The following is a 20,000-nucleotide window of genomic DNA, read 5'->3' as shown; positions in this document are numbered from 1 at the left end:
TCTTAAGGTGCATGCTGTGTTCTGGGGGGGAGGTGGGTGAGTCTCATTGTCTATCAGTAGAGAAAGGTATACTGCCCTACAAAGGCCAAGTGTAGAAACTACTGTACACATTTTATCAAAATTGAGTTTAGACTGAAAATGTTCTTCATTACACCTCCTTTATGTTGTGACAAAGCCTTATGGTCCAAATGTGTCCTGTTTAGAGATATTGCCATGTCAAATGTGCAAGAACTGCAATATCAAACCTAATACCAAGACTTTGAAGGCATTTTTCACAGTTTCAATGTTGGCTTAGTTACTGCACTTTTCCTCTGTAGGGCAGCATAGTTTTTTTATCAGTGTGACTCACAGGGATCTACTGTAAATGGAAACCCAGAGAACCAAGATGAGAGCGTTAGTAAGTTGATACCCCTTGCAGTCTTTTGCTTCTGAATGTGTGGATCTACAGGAGGCATTTACTTGAAATGTGAATTAGTTATTTTCATTTTTGCCTCTCTGTGTTGCTGTTTGCTTCGGGAATTAAACCCTCCCTGATTAAATTCCAGTTTACTGAAACGGCGAAGATAATGTTATCTTAAACACTGAAAAAAAATGTGATCTCTTCGCAGGTGCCTGTGGTCTTACTCACTGTCAATCTCTCCATTGATTTCTGCCTGCAGACTGATGCCCTAAGCTGACTACTGTACTACACAGACTCTCTCTCTCTCTCTCTCTCTCTCTCTCTCTCTCTCTCTCTCTCTCTCTCTCTCTCTCTCTCTCTCTCTCTCTCTCTCTCTCTCTCTCTCTCTCTCTCTCTCTCTCTGTCTTTCATCTTACCTCCACCTCTTCTTTTTTCTGTATCTCGTTCAATCTACCTATTTTCTCTTTCCCTCTCCTGCTCTATTTATACCTCTCCTTCTCTACCTCTCTCTCTCTCTCTCTCTCTCTCTCTCTCTCTCTCTCTCTCTCTCTCTCTCTCTCTCTCTCTCTCCACAGGTCCAGTGCCACGCGGTTCCGCTGGATCCAGAACTACTACAGTGAGCAGGATGAGTGGGCCCTGGATGACATCTACATCGGGCAGCAGTGTCCTCAGATGTGCCATGGCCACGGCTGGTGCGACCACGGACACTGCCGGTGAGAGGACAACTGTCAGGCACCACCAGCTACTGTGCAGCACAGATGCATATCAGTACCAAAAATATAGTGCATGCAAGTCCATGGGCCCCTCCTGTTGGCTTCCTGGTGTAGATACTATAATGATTTTCTGCCTTCCCTCAGATGCAACGACATGCCGACTGCCAGCCTGTATATAATACTGTATATACAGTATATATATATATATATATACATATTATATTTACATGTATACCATATATATATATCCCCTTAAGACACAGCATGATAAATGAGCTGTTACCAGGATGGCATTGACCAAGTCGCAATGTATTACTGAAGCCCCCGTGCATTGTCATAGTAGTGTAGTACTATAGTAGTTAACTTTCAATGTCTATTACAGCGAGCCACAGGAGGTACGGCGTGCATTAAGGGGCTACATAGTATAAATTAATATTTTGTTCCCTCCCGAGGGCTTTTCTGGCACCGACTGCCAGACTATACTGTATATATATATATATATATATATATGTTATATTTAGAACATATTTAATATTTTTTATATCATATAGTTTTTTTCTGCCTTCCTTCCCTCAGATGTGATGAGGGTTTCTCTGGTGCGGACTGCCAGCCTATATATACTGTATAATACTGTATTTATATATACTGTATATATACTATTATGTGTAGACGTATATTGTTCTATATTTTTATATAATATAATTGTTCTGCCTTCTTTCCCTCAGATGTGACGAGGGCTTCTCTGGTGCAGACTGCCAGCCCGCCTCCCAGCTGTCCTCCAGCGTCCTGTCCGACTTCGAGTCCCAGGACACGCTGCTCTCCACGTGGCAGGAGGTGATTGGAGGAGAGGTGGTGACGCCGGACGAGGGCTGTGGCGTGGTGTCCTCAGGATCCTCGCTCTACTTCAGCAAGGTAACATTCGGCCAGGGACCAGGGCCGCTCACAGCTTTGATCAGGCCCGGGACGAAGTGATCTGCGAGGGCCTCCCATTCAAAATACATACCATGTAATGGGGACCCAATTCTGGGCCACCTCTTTCCCTGGGCATGGGACAACTGACCCCTTCCCCCGCCCCCGTCAGATTCCCTGCATTCGGCCACTCCATTCACATAGAGTTTTATAAGAATGACATGTTTTGTAAGTCTCTGAACAAACTTTATTTTCAGCTGTATAACAAGTTTGTTTTTGGAAAGCTTTAAAGCTCAAATGTACTGTGTACTCATTAAAGATTCATACAATACTTTTAGCATACTGAGGCCAGTTATAGATTTGGATTTTAGATTTGAGCTGTAGATTTCTGCAGTTTTGTAAAAGTACATGTACGTATACGTGTATCCAGGGCTCTAAATTAACTTTTTCCACCACCAGCCAATTTGGCTAGTAGACATTTTTTCTTACCAGCCAAACAGAAGTTCAACTAGCCATTTTTTAATCTTGCCAAAATAGGCTATGCATTAGTCTAGTTGTGTTTTTTTTAAATATTATTATTATTATTATTATGGTTATTTTATTCAAATTTCCACAACACATAAACACTATAGGCCTACATACTAGGTCTATAATAAGCATATTATATATACTTTTTTAACTTCTGCTTTATTTTTACCTTATTTTTTACCTCTGAAAACAATGAATCACATCACACAAGCCACACACACAACAGACCTTTAAACCAAACACACAGCCAAACACTACAAAACCTCACACTCCAAGGAAGGAGAAGAGTTGAGAGGAAAAAAGGAGGAGGAGAGGAGAGGTCCACACACACACACACACACACACACACACGTTGTGCAATTATGGATATGATGTCGTGTGTGCCTATTGTGTGTTCATGTGGCCTACAGTATGATGCTATAGGCACCATTATTTCCTCCAGGAGCTCTTCTCTACCATGCGCGACAAAATAACAAGAAGCCTACGCTATGTTTAACTAAAAGCAAATAATATCACGGAAAAGTTCACTTCCTTTGTTACTTCCATAGCGTACGTAGCGCACGTAGCCTTCTCGCACGGGCATAAAGTCTGCCCTTCTTTCCGATGGCGTGGGCTTTCCAACTTAGTTGTCGTCTGAAATGTTTTAAGTCCTGGCGCAACTGACAGCTACGCTCACACTACTCCGACAGCCCGTTCTCCTCATCTGCCCTTGTCGCAATTTCGTTCCACAACACTCCTGTTATTGAAACTCTTCGGTCAGGTCCTCGCAGCTTAAAAGGGCAGCCTGTTAGAGCAAGGTGTGTCGTGTCGGTGAATGCTAATAGTAACAGTAGGCATAATAGTGACGTTAAAAGTGGTGGAGCGAAAGACAGGAGCAGGGGAGAGTTGCCTGTGAGCGCACAAGAGCTCTGAAATGCTTTCTCTCCTGGCGCGCGCAACAGCAGCATGGAGTGGCTGCTGCTTCGGAAAGCTCACGGTGGGGTGGGGTCATGACGGGAGTGTTTATGGGTAATGTAGGAAATATCGCCGTATCGTTGTCATACAAGCCGTCGTTTACCGTTCACAATTTACTGTAGGCTACTCGGGCGCTACTAGCCAAATGGGCGGGTAGGTATTTTTTTCTACTAGCCAAAATTAATTTTCACCCGTGTTTGGCGGGTTGGCGTGTGTTAATTTAGAGCCCTGCGTGTGTGTATATACTGTGTGTGTGTGTGTATATACTGTGTGTGTGTGTGTGTGTGTGTGTGTGTGTGTGTGTGTGTGTGTGTGTGTGTGTGTGTGTGTGTGTGTGCGTGCGTGCCTGCGTGCCTGCGTGCGTGCGTGCGTGCGTGCGTGTGTGTGTGTGTGAGTGTGCGTGTGTGTGTGTGTGTGCGTGCCTGCGTGCGTCCGTGTGTGTGTGTGAGCAGGCAGGTCTGAGGCAGCTGGTGAGCTGGGACCTGGACACTGAGTGGGCGGAGTTTGTGCAGTTCTACCTGCGTGTGGGCGGAGACTGGGCAGAGTGTAACCAGGCCGACAGCCGTGAGGAGGGCGTGCTGCTGCAGTACAGCAACGATGGAGGCATCAGCTGGGGACTCATCGCAGAGATGTACTTCACAGACTTCACCAAGCCCAGGTCAGTAGAGATCTCCATGTTGCAGAGATGGGATTCATTTGACGGGATCCGGACAACAGTGGCTTGCATCTTTCAAAGAGCCATTCAATTTTTTACTTTACACCTCTAGGTCATGCTGTCCAAACAACAACTGATTGTCCTCCTCCTTCTAAAGACCTCTTCTGCCACTCTCTGAGACAGACACTTGTGTGTTTGCCCCAAATCTTGCATAAGTATGGCATGAGGCCTGTCAGGAATATTGTTGATGTTTATTGATTGAATTGATGTTTTTGACTGTCAATGACATATCAACAATATCAACTTATCATTATCAATATCATTAAAGATGCTGACATGTGACGTGTCATTCTGATGATGGTTACACAACACCCTTAAGTTGACACCAAAGAAAATGTTACCCCAATTACACTTCTTGGCATTATCTCTATAGGAATAAAGATCCTTGTATCTTTCGAAGATACCTTAAAGATGAATCACGTAGGCGAATGTTTCACCTTCACGAGTCAGCAGATGTTCAAATTCCTCATTAGGTGAACGGGGACTCTCAAGACTGCTAGCTGTGTGCTGGAAAGCATATTTGAAAAATCTGGTTCGTCAACCCTAATCACAAAGTCTCACATATCGGAATATTACATTATGTCACATACTTTTGAAGTATCGTGTGGATCTTCAGGAACATACTAGAGGGAGTTCATGAGAAAATGATGAGAAATATTCAAACACACTTGTTTGCCGTGTCAATGTGTAATACCACCAATACTTTCACAGTGAAAAGCTAAATTTCATGTCATGTTTAGCAATCATGGGGAATTTATTCTTAAAACTTGTATTTACTATCCAAAGGCGAAAGTGGTCTTCTTCATTAAGTCTTTGCTTAGTAGACATTTTTTGTCCTTGCCTAAGCTCTGCCTAGAGGTTGAGAAGTAATATCAAAGGCAAAGAGCCTTCATTAAAAGTATGATTATAAGAGTATTACTGTTGGCAGGGAGGGAGGGTTGACTCAATATCAACAGACTTTAATGAAAAAGATTCTTTATTAATGCCCGCAGCTTGGTGCTGGGTTGCTGGCTTTTCTAACCGCCACTGTCTTGAGGGCATCAGAATAGACACTTTCCAACACACTTCCTGCGTAGTGGTTCATCTAGAAGAGCGCTCATAGATTGCAGACCTCCGGCAGCCATCTCAGGGTTGCGTTTCTCAAAAGTGTTGTCACTAACCATTTAGCAACTTACTTGTTTGCCTATGGGAATTGCATTACAACCGACTAAGTGGATAACATATGAGGGCATCAGAATAGATGCTTTCCAACAAACTTCCTGCGTATTGTTATCAGCTAGCTACAGATGCTGCTTCATCTAGAGCTGTGGTTTTCAAAGTGGGAGGCAAGGACCTCTGGGGGGGCGCAAAGGGGTGCCAGGGGGTCCACGGCAAGTTGGAAGAAAAAGTATGACAAAACAAAAGAAACAAAAATAGCTACAACATTACATTACTACCATTAACATTACTACCATTAACATTATTTTAAATATCGCAATGGGGCACTGACACAGAGACTTATGGTTGTGAAAGGGGGTGCACAGGAAAAAAATAGTGTGGCACGCACGATCCATGTAAGGGGGGCCTTGGCTGGAATGTACCGGTATATGGGGAGGGCCTTGTCATGGCTAAGTTAAGGCAACCCCAGCTATAGAAGAAAGCTACGTGTACTGTGGAAATGCATTGGATATTCAAAAATTGCTGATGACATACAGTACGTAGTATTAGGATACACTTGTGGATGTGCATGAGAGCATCCACAAATCAGCATAGAGAATCATGCAATTTCCACCTTGATCGGTCTGACTCTCTCTCCCTCCCTCCCTCTCTCTCTCTCTCTCTCTCTCTCTCTCTCTCTCTCTCTCTCTCTCTCTCTCTCTCTCTCTCTCTCTCTCTCTCTCTCTCTGCAGGTTTGTCCACTATGAGTTGCCCCTGGCTGCTAAGACTCCCTGTACCCGCTTCCGCTGGTGGCAGCCGCTGCACTCGGGCGAAGGCTACGACCAGTGGGCCATCGATGACGTCATCATCCTGTCGGAGCGGGAGAAGCACATTATCCCCATGGCCAACCCCACCCTCCCTCAGGTAACACATCACCCCCATGGCCAACCCCACCCTCCCTCAGGTATGGCCAACCCCACCCCCATGGTCAACCCCACCCTCCCTCAGGTATGGTCAACCCCACCCTCCCTCAGGTAACACATCATCCCCCATGGCCAACCCCACCCTCCCTCAGGTAGCAGACCACATAACCCCCGTGGCCAACCCCACCCTCCTTAAGGTAACATCACCCCCATGGCCAACCCCGCCCTCCCTCAGGTATGGCCAACCCCAACCCCACCCTCCCTCAGGTAGCAGACCACATTATCACCCCCGTGGCAAATCCGACCTTCCCTCAGGTATGTCCAACCCCACCCTCCCTCAGGTATGGTCAACCCCACCCTCCCTCAGGTATGTCTAACCCCACCCTCCCTCAGGTATGTCCAAACCCACCCCCATGGCCAACCCCACCCTCCCTCAGGTATGTCCAACCCCACCCTCCTTCAGGTATGTCTAACCCCACCCTCCCTCAGGTATGTCCAAACCCACCCTCATGGCCAACCCCACAGGTTAGAGACCACCACATCATCCCCATGGCCCTGGTGTTTGGGATCATTTTCGACCCGTGTTTTAAGTCTCAATTTTCCAATTCATTTTAAATGACTTAAATTCCTTTTCATCACTTCTCCTTCCAGAACTTCTATGAGAAGCCGGCGTTCGACTACCCGCTGAACCAGATGAGCGTGTGGCTGATGCTGGGCAACGAGGGCATGGAGAAGGACTACAACGGCAGCTTCTGCGCCCCCACGCCCTCCGCTATGGTGTTCGGCCGCTCTGACGGGGACAGGGTGGCCGTCACCCGAGACCTGGCCCTGCGGCCTGGCTACACTCTGCAGTTCAAGGTGACTGGAGAGACCACAGAGTCTTCAAAAGAGTATGCTCATCCCACCTCGCCGAGGTCAGGTGCAGGACAAAGGCGTATCTAACAATAGGAAGAGTAGGAAGTCTGCACACTGTAACTCCACTTTGAAGGTCTATTCAAGAACTACAATGTTGTATGCCTTGAATAAACCTTCAAAGTGGAGCTACAGTGTACAGACTTTCTACTCTTCATATTGACTGGAGATCACAGGCCACAGTTTTTTTTATGTAACTTTATGGCATAGAAATCAATAGAATTTAGGTCAAATTGGGCGGGATTTAGTGCCTGAAGACGGTTTTTGAGCATTCTTTTTTTTGGGCTGGAAATCATCAGTCACAAATTATATTATTTAACTGAATCTATCTGTCCTGGTCTCTCTTTATCTCTCTTTGCCTCTGTCTCTTCCTCCCTCTCTCTCTCTCTCTCTCTCTCTCTCTCACACAGACAGAGAATTGCACGCATTTCAACAGACACATACACCCACCCACCCACTGACTCTCTCTGGCTTCCCTGTCTGCATGTTTTTACAGTGCATTTGGCAGACGCTTTTTAACCAAAGCGACTTACAATTGAGGACATAATCATATCCTACAACACTTGCAGATACAAAGTGGAAAGATATGAAAATTATTGGTTAATGCTTTCTTTTACTGTACAGTAATTTCTGTGTACCCTCTGGGTCTTCAGCTCAACATCGGCTGTGAGTCCCAGTTCAGCACCTCGGCACCAGTGCTGCTGCAGTACTCCCACGACGCGGGCCGCACCTGGGCGCTGGTGCGCGAGGGCTGCTATCCAGGGTCCCCTGGGGTGGGCGGCTGCGAGGGCAGCTCGCGGGAGCTCCGGGAGCCCACCGTCTACAACACCGGGGATTACGAGCAGTGGACCAGGGTCACCGTGGTGGTGCCCCGAAACGTGGCCGCCAGGTAAGGGAAGGGTTCCACACAGGATTTGCATTTGGTCTGTTAGTCTGTAAAATATTTTGCTGTTGTATCAATGTAAAGGGACTTAAAGTGCAATTCTGATGTCTCTGGTTTATGTCTTGTATTTGACCGGAAAGCTTGTTCTACCGAAAGCTTGGCAAATTAAAAGGATTCAAACAGGATTTAAGCGTGCATACATTTTTTTTTCATTTATCTCTGGTTTATGTCTTGAAAGATACTCAGAATGCCATATCCCATTTTCACTGCCACATCAATGTAAAGACATGTTATATATACTGTAAATGGTAATAGTTGTTTGTTTTCCTCTTCTTTCTAAAACTGTCTTTGAGTATGACAAATATTCTTTCATTTATCCACTGCAATTTCTAATCTCCCTTTTTTGGCTTCGTTTTCTCTCCCTCCCACTCTTTCACTCTTCCCCTCCCTCTCTCTCCCCCTCCCTCTCTCCCTCTCTATCCCCCTCTCCCTCCCCCTCTCTCTCCCCCTCTCTTCCTCTCTCCCTCCCTTCCCCTTCCTCCCCCTCTCTCCCTCTCCCCCCCCCTCCCTCTCTCTCCCTCTCTCTCTCTCTCTCCCTCTCTCCCTCTCTCTCTCCCGCCCTCTCTCTCCCCCTCTCTTCCCCTCTCCTGTTCCTAGTAAAACGAGGTTCCGTTGGTTCCAGGAGAGCAGTGTACATCGTGACGCTCCGGCCTTCGCCCTGGACGGCGTCTACATCTCAGAGCCGTGCCCCAACCACTGTGGCGGCCATGGAGACTGTATCTCAGGCGTCTGCTTCTGCGACATGGGATACACAGGTGACAGAACCAGCCAGGCCCAAACGGGTCAGGTCTCTTGGGCCTAGGGAGAGAGGGGGCCCCTGAAAGTGTCAATGTTTGAGATAACATCTACCCACCTACCCATTATTCATTAACCTTAAAAATGTTACACAGTGTGAAATTTAATCCCTAAATTGAGCTCATGGGACTAAATGGGTATGTTGAAAAAGGAAAAGGGAAAAATATCTGCACACCACGAAAGCTCCCATGTCGTGACTTAATGAAAAAATGGTACAAAGTTTCGACCTGCAAGGTCTTAGTCAGGTGTCCTTGTGCATTCTTTGATATCCTGCACCCGCGGCAATTGCTTTTCGCGATGTGCACGCACCTCACACTTTTATGACTATGTTCTCCAGTGGAGCAGGACAGCTGTGTGCCGGCCGCCCCCAGCCCCACTGAGCTGGCGGAGAGCTTCGAGGGGAAGCTGAGTCCACTGTGGCAGAGCCTAAGTGGGGGCCTGATCAGCAGTGGGTGTGGCTCCATAGGAGAGGGCAAGGGGCTCTACTTCAGCAGCTCCGGCAGGAGGGAGGCTCGCACCGTACCGCTGGATACCACCAACACACGGTCAGTACCAACTTGCACTGATGCATTACCAACACACGGTCAGTACCAACTAGCACTGATGCATTACCAACACACGGTCAGTACCAACTAGCACTGATGCATTACCAACACACGGTCAGTACCAACTTGCACTGATGCACTACCAACACACGGTCAGTAGTGCCAATATAAACCGATGCACTACCAACACACGGTCAGTACCAATTTGCACTGATGCATTACCAACACACGGTCAGTACCAACTTGCACTGATGCATTACCAACACACGGTCAGTACCAACTTGCACTGATGCATTACCAACACACGGTCAGTACCAACTTGCACTGATGCACTACCAACACACGGTCAGTACCAACTTGCACTGATGCATTACCAACACACGGTAAGTAGTGCCAATATACACCGATGCACTACCAACACACGGTCAGTACCAACTTGCACTGATGCATTACCAACACACGGTCAGTAGTACCAATATACACCGATGCACTACCAACACACGGTCAGTACCAACTTGCACTGATGCATTACCAACACACGGTCAGTAGTACCAATATAGACCGATGCACTACCAACACACGGTCAGTAGCCAACAAATATGCACTACCCACTAGCCTACTGCTCTGCACCTAACCCGAACCCAGAACACTGCACATACCCACCCAGCAATATCTACGACACAACCAACAGCACCAATATGCCCTAATGAACTACCAACACTCGGCCAGTATCCACCCACTAGACTCGCACACTCAGTATGATAGTCAATAGCAATGCACTACAGCCACCTGCTCAGCAATATCATGTGCTACCAACACAGTCCGTACCAATGCACTATACTCATCCACCCACCCGTCATACAAAGCCAGAAAGTGTTAAGTATGTACATATAGGCATACTGGAAATATACTGCGTTGGAATGCATTTGTTTGTTTTCACAAGCATCACCACTATTAAATGTGCCATGAATCCACACCACTTACCAACATTTCAATAACTTAAATATCCAAATAAGATCTCTAGCATTACACATGAGGAATTTGTTGATCTGACAAAAAAGATCCATTTGTTCAGACCTGAAGAAAAGAGTCTTTTATTCGAATCTCCACAAGAATAAAAAACAGACTTTTCTTTCAAGTCAGCACCTTCAATTACCATGACCTGGATGAATGAACATTTTCACACACACAAAGGTCTTGGAGGGCAATGCGTGACGGTGGTGGAATACATTTATTGATGTCTTTAAAAAGAGTTTGTGTGTTATTTTGCTTTTTCTTGAGTAGATGATGTAGTGCTGGAGACAAAGATGTAGATTTTTTTACAACCTGTTATCTTGTCCTCATCTGATAGGCTGGTTCAGTTCTACATCCGCATCGGATCAAAGAGCCTCGGAGCAACTTGCACTCGTCCGCGCTCTCGCAACGAAGGTACTTTGTTTCATCATGTTGTTAGTCCAGCTCAAATGCAACACTGGTTGCCTTTTTTAAAACCCTCTCTTTTTATCTTCCATGTGCGTACGTGTCTTTGAGCATTTCAAAGCCTGAACTGGGGTCCTCTTCTGCCTCCTAGTGGCCATGGGTAGTGCACTTCTTATAAGAGCATCATAACGGAGAATGGAGTTCACCGCTGCTTTTCGCTCCCCAGCAGTGGCAGACTTTCCATCAGGCAAACTTAGGCTATTGCCTAGGGCCCTAGCCAAATGTGTCCTCCACAGGGGCCCCAGCCTTCACATCAGTTACTGTAAACACACAAAAAGAAGGCTGGACCTTAATTTGAGACTTACATATGTAAAGTAATCAAAGATATGAGACAAAACACTAAAATAGCACCAAAACAAAGAATTGTATGCCTATATGGTGACTTTTGAGGGCTCCATGTTTATATCTCCCCTAGGGCCCCAAAATGACTAGATCCGCCCCTGCTCCCAAGTCATCTTGTTGTCCAGTGTTTGATCAGCTCTCAAGGCTGTGTAATAGGGCCAAGTCTTTGCATGCTTCTGTCTGAAGCCTGCTCTATTGAAGTCGGACATGAAACAGACCCAGGCCTTGTTCTCTCTCTCTCTCTCTCTCTCTGCCTCTCATTCATGTTTTTTACTGCGTTATTGCATTTTTGATCAACCGTTCTGACAGGGTGTGTTATCAGGAACACCAGAGCGGTCTGAAAGGGATGAGGATTATATTTATTTATATATTTGTTTATTCTGATGTTTATGTCTTTAATTGACGTCATTATACAGTGGTGCCCACCACTGGAAGGAGACCCAGCTGTGTGTTTTTTCACCTCCTACTATCACCTCCTACTTTCTTCTTTCTCTCTGTCTGGTGGTGTTATCTGTGTGTGGTGTTTTTGTATGTGAACGGGCTGACGCCATCCACTCTTTAAGTGTTAAATTAGCACTGCACAATTTACAAGGTATCTTTGGCCTTTGTTGATCTTGATGTTTATGCAGAGCCACTTTGTCTCTGGTGGTGTTATCTATGTTTTTATTACGTGGATGTGAGCTGATGTCAAGTCTCTGTCTCGGTTCATTTTTGTTTTATTTTGGGTCCTGCAGGTGTCATTGTCCAGTTCTCCACCAATAATGGTGTGCATTGGCACTGTCTTTCTGTTGGTGTTTCTGTGTTTTAATTATATGGATGTAAGCTGATGTCAAATTTTTGGCCTATGGTGCGTGGGTCGATGGTGGCTCTGGTGGCTCAGTTGGAGCCTGTTCAGCAACCAAAAGGATGCAGGTTCGAGGCCCGCTCTGCCCTACCCTATCGATGTATCCTTAAGCAAGATACTTAACCCCAAATTGCCCGTCGTCAGAGAAGTGCCTGGCATGGCAGCCTCTGCCACTGGTGTGTGAATAGGTGTCTGTGAGGTGCTTTGAGTGGTCGAAGGATTGCAAAGGTGTCATATAATTGTACCTTTTTTTCTCCTTGTCTTGTTTTGCCTCCTCAGGTGTGATTGTCCAGTTCTCCACCAATAACGGTGTGGAGTGGCACTTCCTGCGGGAGCTGGACTTCAGTTCCTTCCTGGAGCCCCAGGTGGTGACCATCGAGCTACCCCCCTCCGCCAAGACCCCCTACACCGCCTTCCGATGGTGGCAGCCACAACAAGGTAAAAGATTACAGGTTTTCTTATTATAACATTACATTACATTACACTTAGCTCACACTTTAACCCAAAAGTTTACTGGGTAAATAAAAAAATAAATAAAAAAGCTGCCCCCCTCCGCCAAGACCCCTTACATAGCCTTCTGCTGGTGGCAGCCGCAGCAAGGCGAGGAACACATGTGTGATAAATGCTAACATAGCTAAGACCCCCTGCACCGCCTTCCACTGTTCCGACAGCTGCGAACAAGGTGAAAGATTACTACCGGCTCGGTGGCAGGTTTTCTTATAATAATATTACATTACATTACACTTAGCTCACACTTTTATCAAAAAAGCTTAATTATTTACTCGGTATATTGAAAAAAATAAAAATAAAAGAGAGACACTTAATTAATCTGAAAGGAAAGGAAGATACGTGATTCATGCTGATGAATTATGAATCTAAAAAAAAGCAAACAAAAAAATAAAGAGAGACAGACTGCCAGATAGACTAGAAACCCAAACTAAGCCAACTCTACAGTGTCTGTAGGGTCTTCTGCCATATGGAGGATGCTCCCGTGAAAAAACATCCTCATCTTTCTTGTGTCTTGTGTGCCATGGCTGGAAATCATTTGTGGAAAGCTAATCCAGAAGGATCAGCCACTCATTTTACTCACATTAATCTCCATTGGCACTGTCATTCTCAGACTGCCGCACTTGGTTTCCTAAACAAAGAGGGCTCATGTGCTTGCACAGTCAGTCTGTCATTATGTTATTGGAATTCGTCAACCCAGATTATGCATCAGAATATATGATAGAACCTGGGTTGCTTTCAAACCACATTCTGTCACATCAAGACAACACATGAAGTTCTTCAAAAACTTTACGGTTTAGTTTCTTGGAAGAAGAGGAAAGCAACACACTCATAAAAATTAGACCCTGAGGAGTTTTAATAATAGTTGTAACTTATTAAATGAAGCCTTTGATTAAGCAGGCAGGCTATCCCCACCACATTTATTACTACGGGTCCTCAGGGTCAGAAAAGTGACTGAGAGTAGTTCATTAAAATCATCTGCTGTCTAACTTCTGTGTCTTTATACAGCCTGTTTTCTCTTAGAGATTAGTCCAGTAAACCAGCCCATCTTAAACAGTCTTTTGGAAAGAGGACTTGGGTCTGCGGGTCTGATAAAATAAGACACACAAACTTCAATAACGAGTGTGTTTTTGGTTGTTTTCACATTGAGGAATTGTTCATATAAATTGGAACATGCTTCACCCAAACAGATTTTTCTCTCACTTCTTTTAGGGTACTGACCAAAATAAAGTGTAACTGAAAAATAAGGGGGAGAAGTCGCACCATTCATACACTTTTTTATTTTTTGCTACACAGACGCATTTCAAACTTCTGCTTTCCTCATTGCGTAACATTAAAAAGTTAAGTCGCTTTACCTAACCATTTTATTTGTATAGCACATTTAAACACACCATATAGTATTGTTGTTCTGTCATGTATGACTGTATGTCTATGCATCGGCCTAAGAAAGAATATAAAATAGATATCCATTATTAATCTTAAAGGAAATGAAGATGATCACAATTGCCCCCAAAGTGTTTTACAGACATGATAAATTGGAATAGAATAGAGAATATTATATAGAGAGAATGGAAAACATAGCCTGACATTGAGGAATTACTCGTGTCCATCTCTCCTCTTCTCTCCTCTCCTCTCCTCTCCTCTCCTCTCCTCTCCTCTCCTCTCCTCTCCTCTCCTCTCTCCTCCTCTCCTCTCCTCTCCTCTCCTCTCCTCCTCTTTCCTCCCTTCTCTCCTCTCCTCCCTTCTCTCCTCTCCTCTCCTCTCCTCTCCTCTCCTCTCCTCTCCCCTCCTCTCCTCAGGCAAGCACTCTGCCCAGTGGGCGCTGGATGATGTTCTGATCGGCATGAATGACAGCAGCAGGACAGGCTTCCATGACAAGTTCGACGGCACGTCTCCCCTCCGGCACAACTGGTACCGTGTGCAGGGCAGCGAGGTGGCCATGGACTGCCTGTCCCTCGACACAGCTCTCACCTTCAGCTCAGAGACCAGCGACAGTAAGACAAACATTTAACATCTCTAATATTCTCTAAATTACAGCATGAAACATCTTCAACATTCTATAGCTTTATAGTATAGTGTAGTGTTATATGTGTTATGTATAGTGTAATATAATAGTGGTTTGTCTCAGAGGCCAGCGACAGTAAGACGAACAGTTCATTTTAACATGCAATTCACTAAATGGCAACATTGAGCATCTTCAAGAATTTCAATAGACGACATCTTTAAATAGATGTATGACTTTTATTATGTCTAACTGTTACGGTACAATTTAGGTTTTTCCTTTAACTTTAGACATGTATCCGTTTTTTTCTTTTACTTCACACATGTCAAAGTTTTATCTTTTACCTGACATTTTCCGTCTTCATCAGATGGTCATCCAAGATAAAACTTATACATATCTGAAGTAAAAGAAAAACCTACATTTTAATTAAACACCTTCATCATTAAATCATTATAATAGTGATGAATAGTCATGCACTGCCTGTTCATCATCACAAGCCTTACCTTCAGCTGGGAGACCAGCGACAGTAAAAAAAAAAAACATAAAACATCTCAAGTATTCTCTAAAGTATAACATTAAACATATTCAACATTATACTATATTCTAATAGTGCTTCAGCTCAGAAACCAGTGACAGACTGTAAGACAAACATTAGATCTCTGATAGTACTATATCTGATTACATCAATAAGCATCTGTAACATAGACTGATATAGACTCCCTGGACATGACCCAAAGCACAAAGACATTTTCAAAAATCACCTTCAGAATATATGAAAAAGAAAAGAAGTTCAACATTTTCTCTGTATTTTTCTTTGTTTCGTTATGTTCTATTTGACTTTTCACTCATGTCATTACATTCTATATAGTTTCTCTATCACTGCAGAACATGAGTGAACATTTTTTCCACAGATCGGTGCTTAAGGAGGGCGAGGGGGCGCGAGGGGATGTGTGTGTGTGTGGGGGGGGGGTCTCCTCTGTGTAGCCAAGCCACCAGAATGACTTAAATGTTTTTATATTTTATTACAATTAATGGCCTGGACCGGAAAGATGGAGACCAAATTTAATCTTCTCCTTGGCATCCATGGCTGCAGGTTGTGAATAATTAATGGATGCAAATTTAATTTAGTGCCCAAGTTGTTATTCATTTTCAGGATCAAGCTGCGTGGGGTTTATTTTATTTTGTGCAAATATTACATTATATTAGGGTCCATCAATTACCATGGCCCAGCGAGTGCAATTGGGGACAACATCCATAAATATATAGGCTAGTGTATTCCCAGCCCAGACACATGCACACACACGCGTGCACACACACACACACACACTCACACACAAAGAGATGCGCACACGCAGACGTGCTCTCTCTGTCTCTGTCTCTGTCTCTGTCTCTGTCTCTGTCTCTGTCTCTGTCTCTGTCTCTCTCTCTCTCTCTCTCTCTCTCTCTCTCTCTCTCTCTCTCTGTCTCTCACACACACACGCACACAGTTTGATCATTTTATTTGGGAGGACCAATAATTATTGAGAAACAATACAGCGCCCCAAACAATATTAAAGTAGCAATAATGTGTCTTCTACATAAATGCAAAAGTCATACTGGCCTGAAGCCTATTCAGGGATACAAGTGGCATCTCCTCCTCCAAATATGCAGACTGCCTATAACTGCAGATATTGAACAATACTTGGCTATCTGTTTTGCTTTCTTCTTATTTAGTCCAGCTATTTGCAAACCTCTGACACACAATTTATGAACATGTCCAAGGCTACCATAGATAAGTACCACCATGGATGTTTTGTAGCCACTTACTGTCAATGCATGAATTACTGGTTGATACTTAACACATTTTTCAGCAAAGCACAGGTCCATATATGCATCAAAGCAGCATCCTATTTCCACAACTGTGATGGTTTTTAGAGTCTCGTCCACAAGAACAATGTCAGGGGTGTTAGGGCAGTCTTTAAGAACATTGTCCAGAACATCATTGGTGGTCAAATGGGAAAACCAGTTTGGGTTGATTTTTCTGTCTGTGTGTACATGTGTTGGTCCATGTAGTTTGCGCAGTTCTGTTGCAGTAATGTCCACAATGCGGTTGTGACGGGCGGTGTACAGGCCTTTAAAAGCAATACAGGCATTCATGATGTGCGCTGTAGATTCTATAGTCTCGTCAGTATGTAACAGGCAGAATGGTTTATGGCGCATTGGGTACCAGAGAGAAAGGTTATATTGAGTAGGGAGAACTTGGAGCCTAGCTTTAATGACAAATTTAAGAATGCCTGTATTGACAGCTGGATTATGGAGCGCGGAGTGAGAGACCGTATGGTCAGCGCACTGTAGGCACGCGAGTTTGCCTTGAAGTCGCAAGTTCAGCCAATGGGCGCGTTCTTGTGAATGGAGGTAATGCATGATTTCGTACCTGCACATCCTGCTGCTGATCACTTTGCTGGTTTCGTCATGGTGTAGAGTCGCTTCTGCACGAACATCAGGGTCCATTAAAAGCTCCTCGCTGACGATGACCTGAGCTCCACTCCTATTTACCCATCTGAGCTCCACGTTGTTACTCGTGCATAGGTCATTTAAATCAGGCCAGTCAGACCGTACTCCAAATCCACTGGCATTGCTGTCTAATTTCCCACTCATTTTCTTTTTGAAGCCCAGGAAACTTGGTTCGCCGATAGGGGCTAATGGAATATTGCGCTTCCTCATATCCAGAAGTAGAGAGCCCCGAGCCATGTCCCGAACTGTCGCATCATCGCTGTTCAGCATGCACAACAGGTGGTTTATTCGGGTGGCCGTGTATGTCCATGTAATGTTTGGGACTCCACACACACACACACACACACACACACACACACACACACACACACACACACACACACACACACACACACGTTTCCAGACAGGGCATGACGCAGCTAAGCAGTGGATCTTCTGATGTTGACTGAAGCGCCATCAATCAAAAGGACCTCCCCTGCAACATCTCACTACCACACTGCTTTTGGATTGGATTTATTATAAATATATAGGATTTACAGGAGAGAGAGAGAGGGAGGGATGGAGGGAGAGAGAGAGAGAGAGAGAGAGAGAGAGAGAGAGAGAGAGAGAGAGAGAGAGAGAGAGAGAGAGAGAGAGAGAGAGAGAGAGGAAGAGAGGAAGAGGAGAAAGAGTGAACGAGCGAGTGAAAGAGAGAGAGTTCTGTGATGTTTCAAGGACTGCGGTGAACTTTAATCTTGAATAATGAACTTGTGTATTCTCCATAGACAGGGCAAGATCTTCTTTTTTCAAGTCACGAGTAGTAAACTCTGCCTCTCATGAGGCTGATCCTGATACATGCTCCTCATTATGGCACGCCATTTAGCTCTTAATTCATCTGGTTTACCATTTACCCTAATACTTAAGGGGTTATCGGGACGGCACTCCATAGCAAAGCAAATTCGTTTCTGTAGTTTTGAAACTATGCCAATAGTGAATCAATCCTGATAATAGCACTGGAGGTGGTGGTGGTAATGATGATGTGGAAAGTAATGCATGACAAATTAAAGAATTTTACGTGTTTGTTTATACGATAATGAAATGTCATATGAGTGAAGATATAAGACATCAAATTCACAAATGAATATCCAGAAGCACTGCTTGGGTTATCGCTTGGAAATCAAGTAGTCCTCTGGTACTCCTCAAGTTAAGAGCCTGTTATGAGTTATGAAGTGCGAGGCATGCAAGATGATTTTTATGCTAAATAGCTTTCATTGTTTACAGCTGGGACTTAAAATGAGTCAAACGTTATTTGTTTGAATGAATATAGAACGTTTTTCAGGCATCCGGCGGAGAGAAACTACACTACACAGCGAGCTTATAAAATGTTTTGCCACATATAAAACCTTCTCAAAATAAATATAAAACTGATCTTGGTGGGACTCAAAGAGCTAAGGCACTGTACTCTTATGCTGGGGACCAGAATTCGATTCTGGCCCAAAGTCATTACCCCCATCGTCCCCAGTGTCTCTCTCCCACTCAATTCCTATCACTCTCCTTAATGTTTTGTCAAACAAACTTAAAGGCATTAAATCCATAAACGCATCTTTAAAAATAAATGAATAAAATATAAAACCTAATTTCACCCCTCCCACAGAGAGACATCGCTCCGCGTAGATCAGGGACTTTGAGGTGTCTGACTCGTCCTCCCTGCAGTTCGACCTGAGCTTATAAATGTTTTTTTGATTGGATATAAAACATTTACGTGTGAATATGAGAGTAAAACTTCATCTGCCCCTTGTCTTGCAGAGAGACCTCGCTACGCGGAGAGCTGGGACTTCGAAGTGTCTGGCTCGTCTTTCCTGCAGTTTGACCTGAGCATGGGCTGCAGCAAGTCCATCAGCCCCGCCCACGGCGTGCGGCTAGAGTTCTCCACCGACTGCGGCCGCCACTGGAGCCTGCTGACGCCCGAGTGCGTGCCGCCCGCCATCGGCTGCTCCAGCTACACCCAGAGCTCTGTCTACAGCGCCCCCCAGTATGCACGCTGGAGGAGGGTCACCGTCTACCTGCCCAGCGCTGCCAAGTAGGTCCCTGGCCTTGGGATGTGTGTGGTGGTGGAGGTGGGGGTTGTGTTTGTGTGTGTGTGTGTGTGTGTGTGTGTGTGTGTGTGTGTGTGTGTGTGTGTGCGTGTGTGTGTGCGCGCGCGGGTGCGCTTGTGTGTGTGTGTGTGTGTGTGTGTGTGTGTGTGTGTTGCAGTATGCACCGTCTACCTACCCAGCGCTGCCAAGTTGGTCCCTGGCCCTTTGGTGTGTGTGTGCGTGTGTGTGTGTGTGTGTGTGTGTGTGTGTGTGTGTGCATTTGCGTGTGTGTGCGCGGGCGCGCGCGCGCGCGTGTGTGTGCGTGTGTGTGCGTGTGTGTGTGTGTGTTTGTGCATTTGCGTGTGTGTGTGTTTGTGCGTGGGCGCGCTTGTGTGTGTGTGTGTGTTTGTGTGTGTGTGTGTGTGTGTGTGTGTGCATGTGTGTGTTTGTGTGTGTGGGTGTGTATGTGCACAGCTTTTCGGCTTAGGTTTCCTGGCTGCTTGCCCGCAGTAGAAACAGAGCTATTATCAGATTAAAAACAAATGGAGTAAAACGCTTGCATGCAGTAACATTAGCGACTGTAAAAAGACAATAATCACGACTCTGAATCCAACCCGAGTAGTATTTTCGAACGCATATAATATATAAATATAAAAAACTGTTCACATTAGTTTACCCCTAGTCAAGCAAAAAAAAGAGGTGGTCATTAAGTTATTCTTATTTACAAAAAGTATTTAATATTCAGTTCTTCTCCTATCAGGGAGGCTTATGATGAGGCCCAGGGGGCGTTGGGAGGCTTATGATG

General features: G+C 45.0%; 1 protein-coding gene across 1 annotated transcript in view; it reads left to right on the top strand.

The window, feature by feature from the left end:
• reln (reelin) overlaps positions 1-20,000 on the top strand; it is a 232,615-nt gene that overhangs the window by 167,432 nt on the left and 45,183 nt on the right. The window contains exons 23-34 of the mRNA XM_063196757.1: positions 976-1,113; positions 1,839-2,025; positions 3,957-4,162; positions 6,109-6,280; positions 6,931-7,137; positions 7,845-8,080; positions 8,732-8,889; positions 9,267-9,474; positions 10,826-10,902; positions 12,419-12,577; positions 14,446-14,640; positions 18,927-19,200. Coding sequence (XP_063052827.1) covers positions 976-1,113; positions 1,839-2,025; positions 3,957-4,162; positions 6,109-6,280; positions 6,931-7,137; positions 7,845-8,080; positions 8,732-8,889; positions 9,267-9,474; positions 10,826-10,902; positions 12,419-12,577; positions 14,446-14,640; positions 18,927-19,200 — 2,217 coding nt within the window. The remainder of the gene's footprint in view (positions 1-975; positions 1,114-1,838; positions 2,026-3,956; positions 4,163-6,108; positions 6,281-6,930; positions 7,138-7,844; positions 8,081-8,731; positions 8,890-9,266; positions 9,475-10,825; positions 10,903-12,418; positions 12,578-14,445; positions 14,641-18,926; positions 19,201-20,000) is intronic.

The sequence above is a fragment of the Engraulis encrasicolus genome, chromosome 4 (genome assembly GCF_034702125.1).
Source record: "Engraulis encrasicolus isolate BLACKSEA-1 chromosome 4, IST_EnEncr_1.0, whole genome shotgun sequence".
NCBI lineage: Eukaryota > Metazoa > Chordata > Actinopteri > Clupeiformes > Engraulidae > Engraulis > Engraulis encrasicolus.
This window is presented reverse-complemented; position numbering and strand designations above follow the sequence as displayed.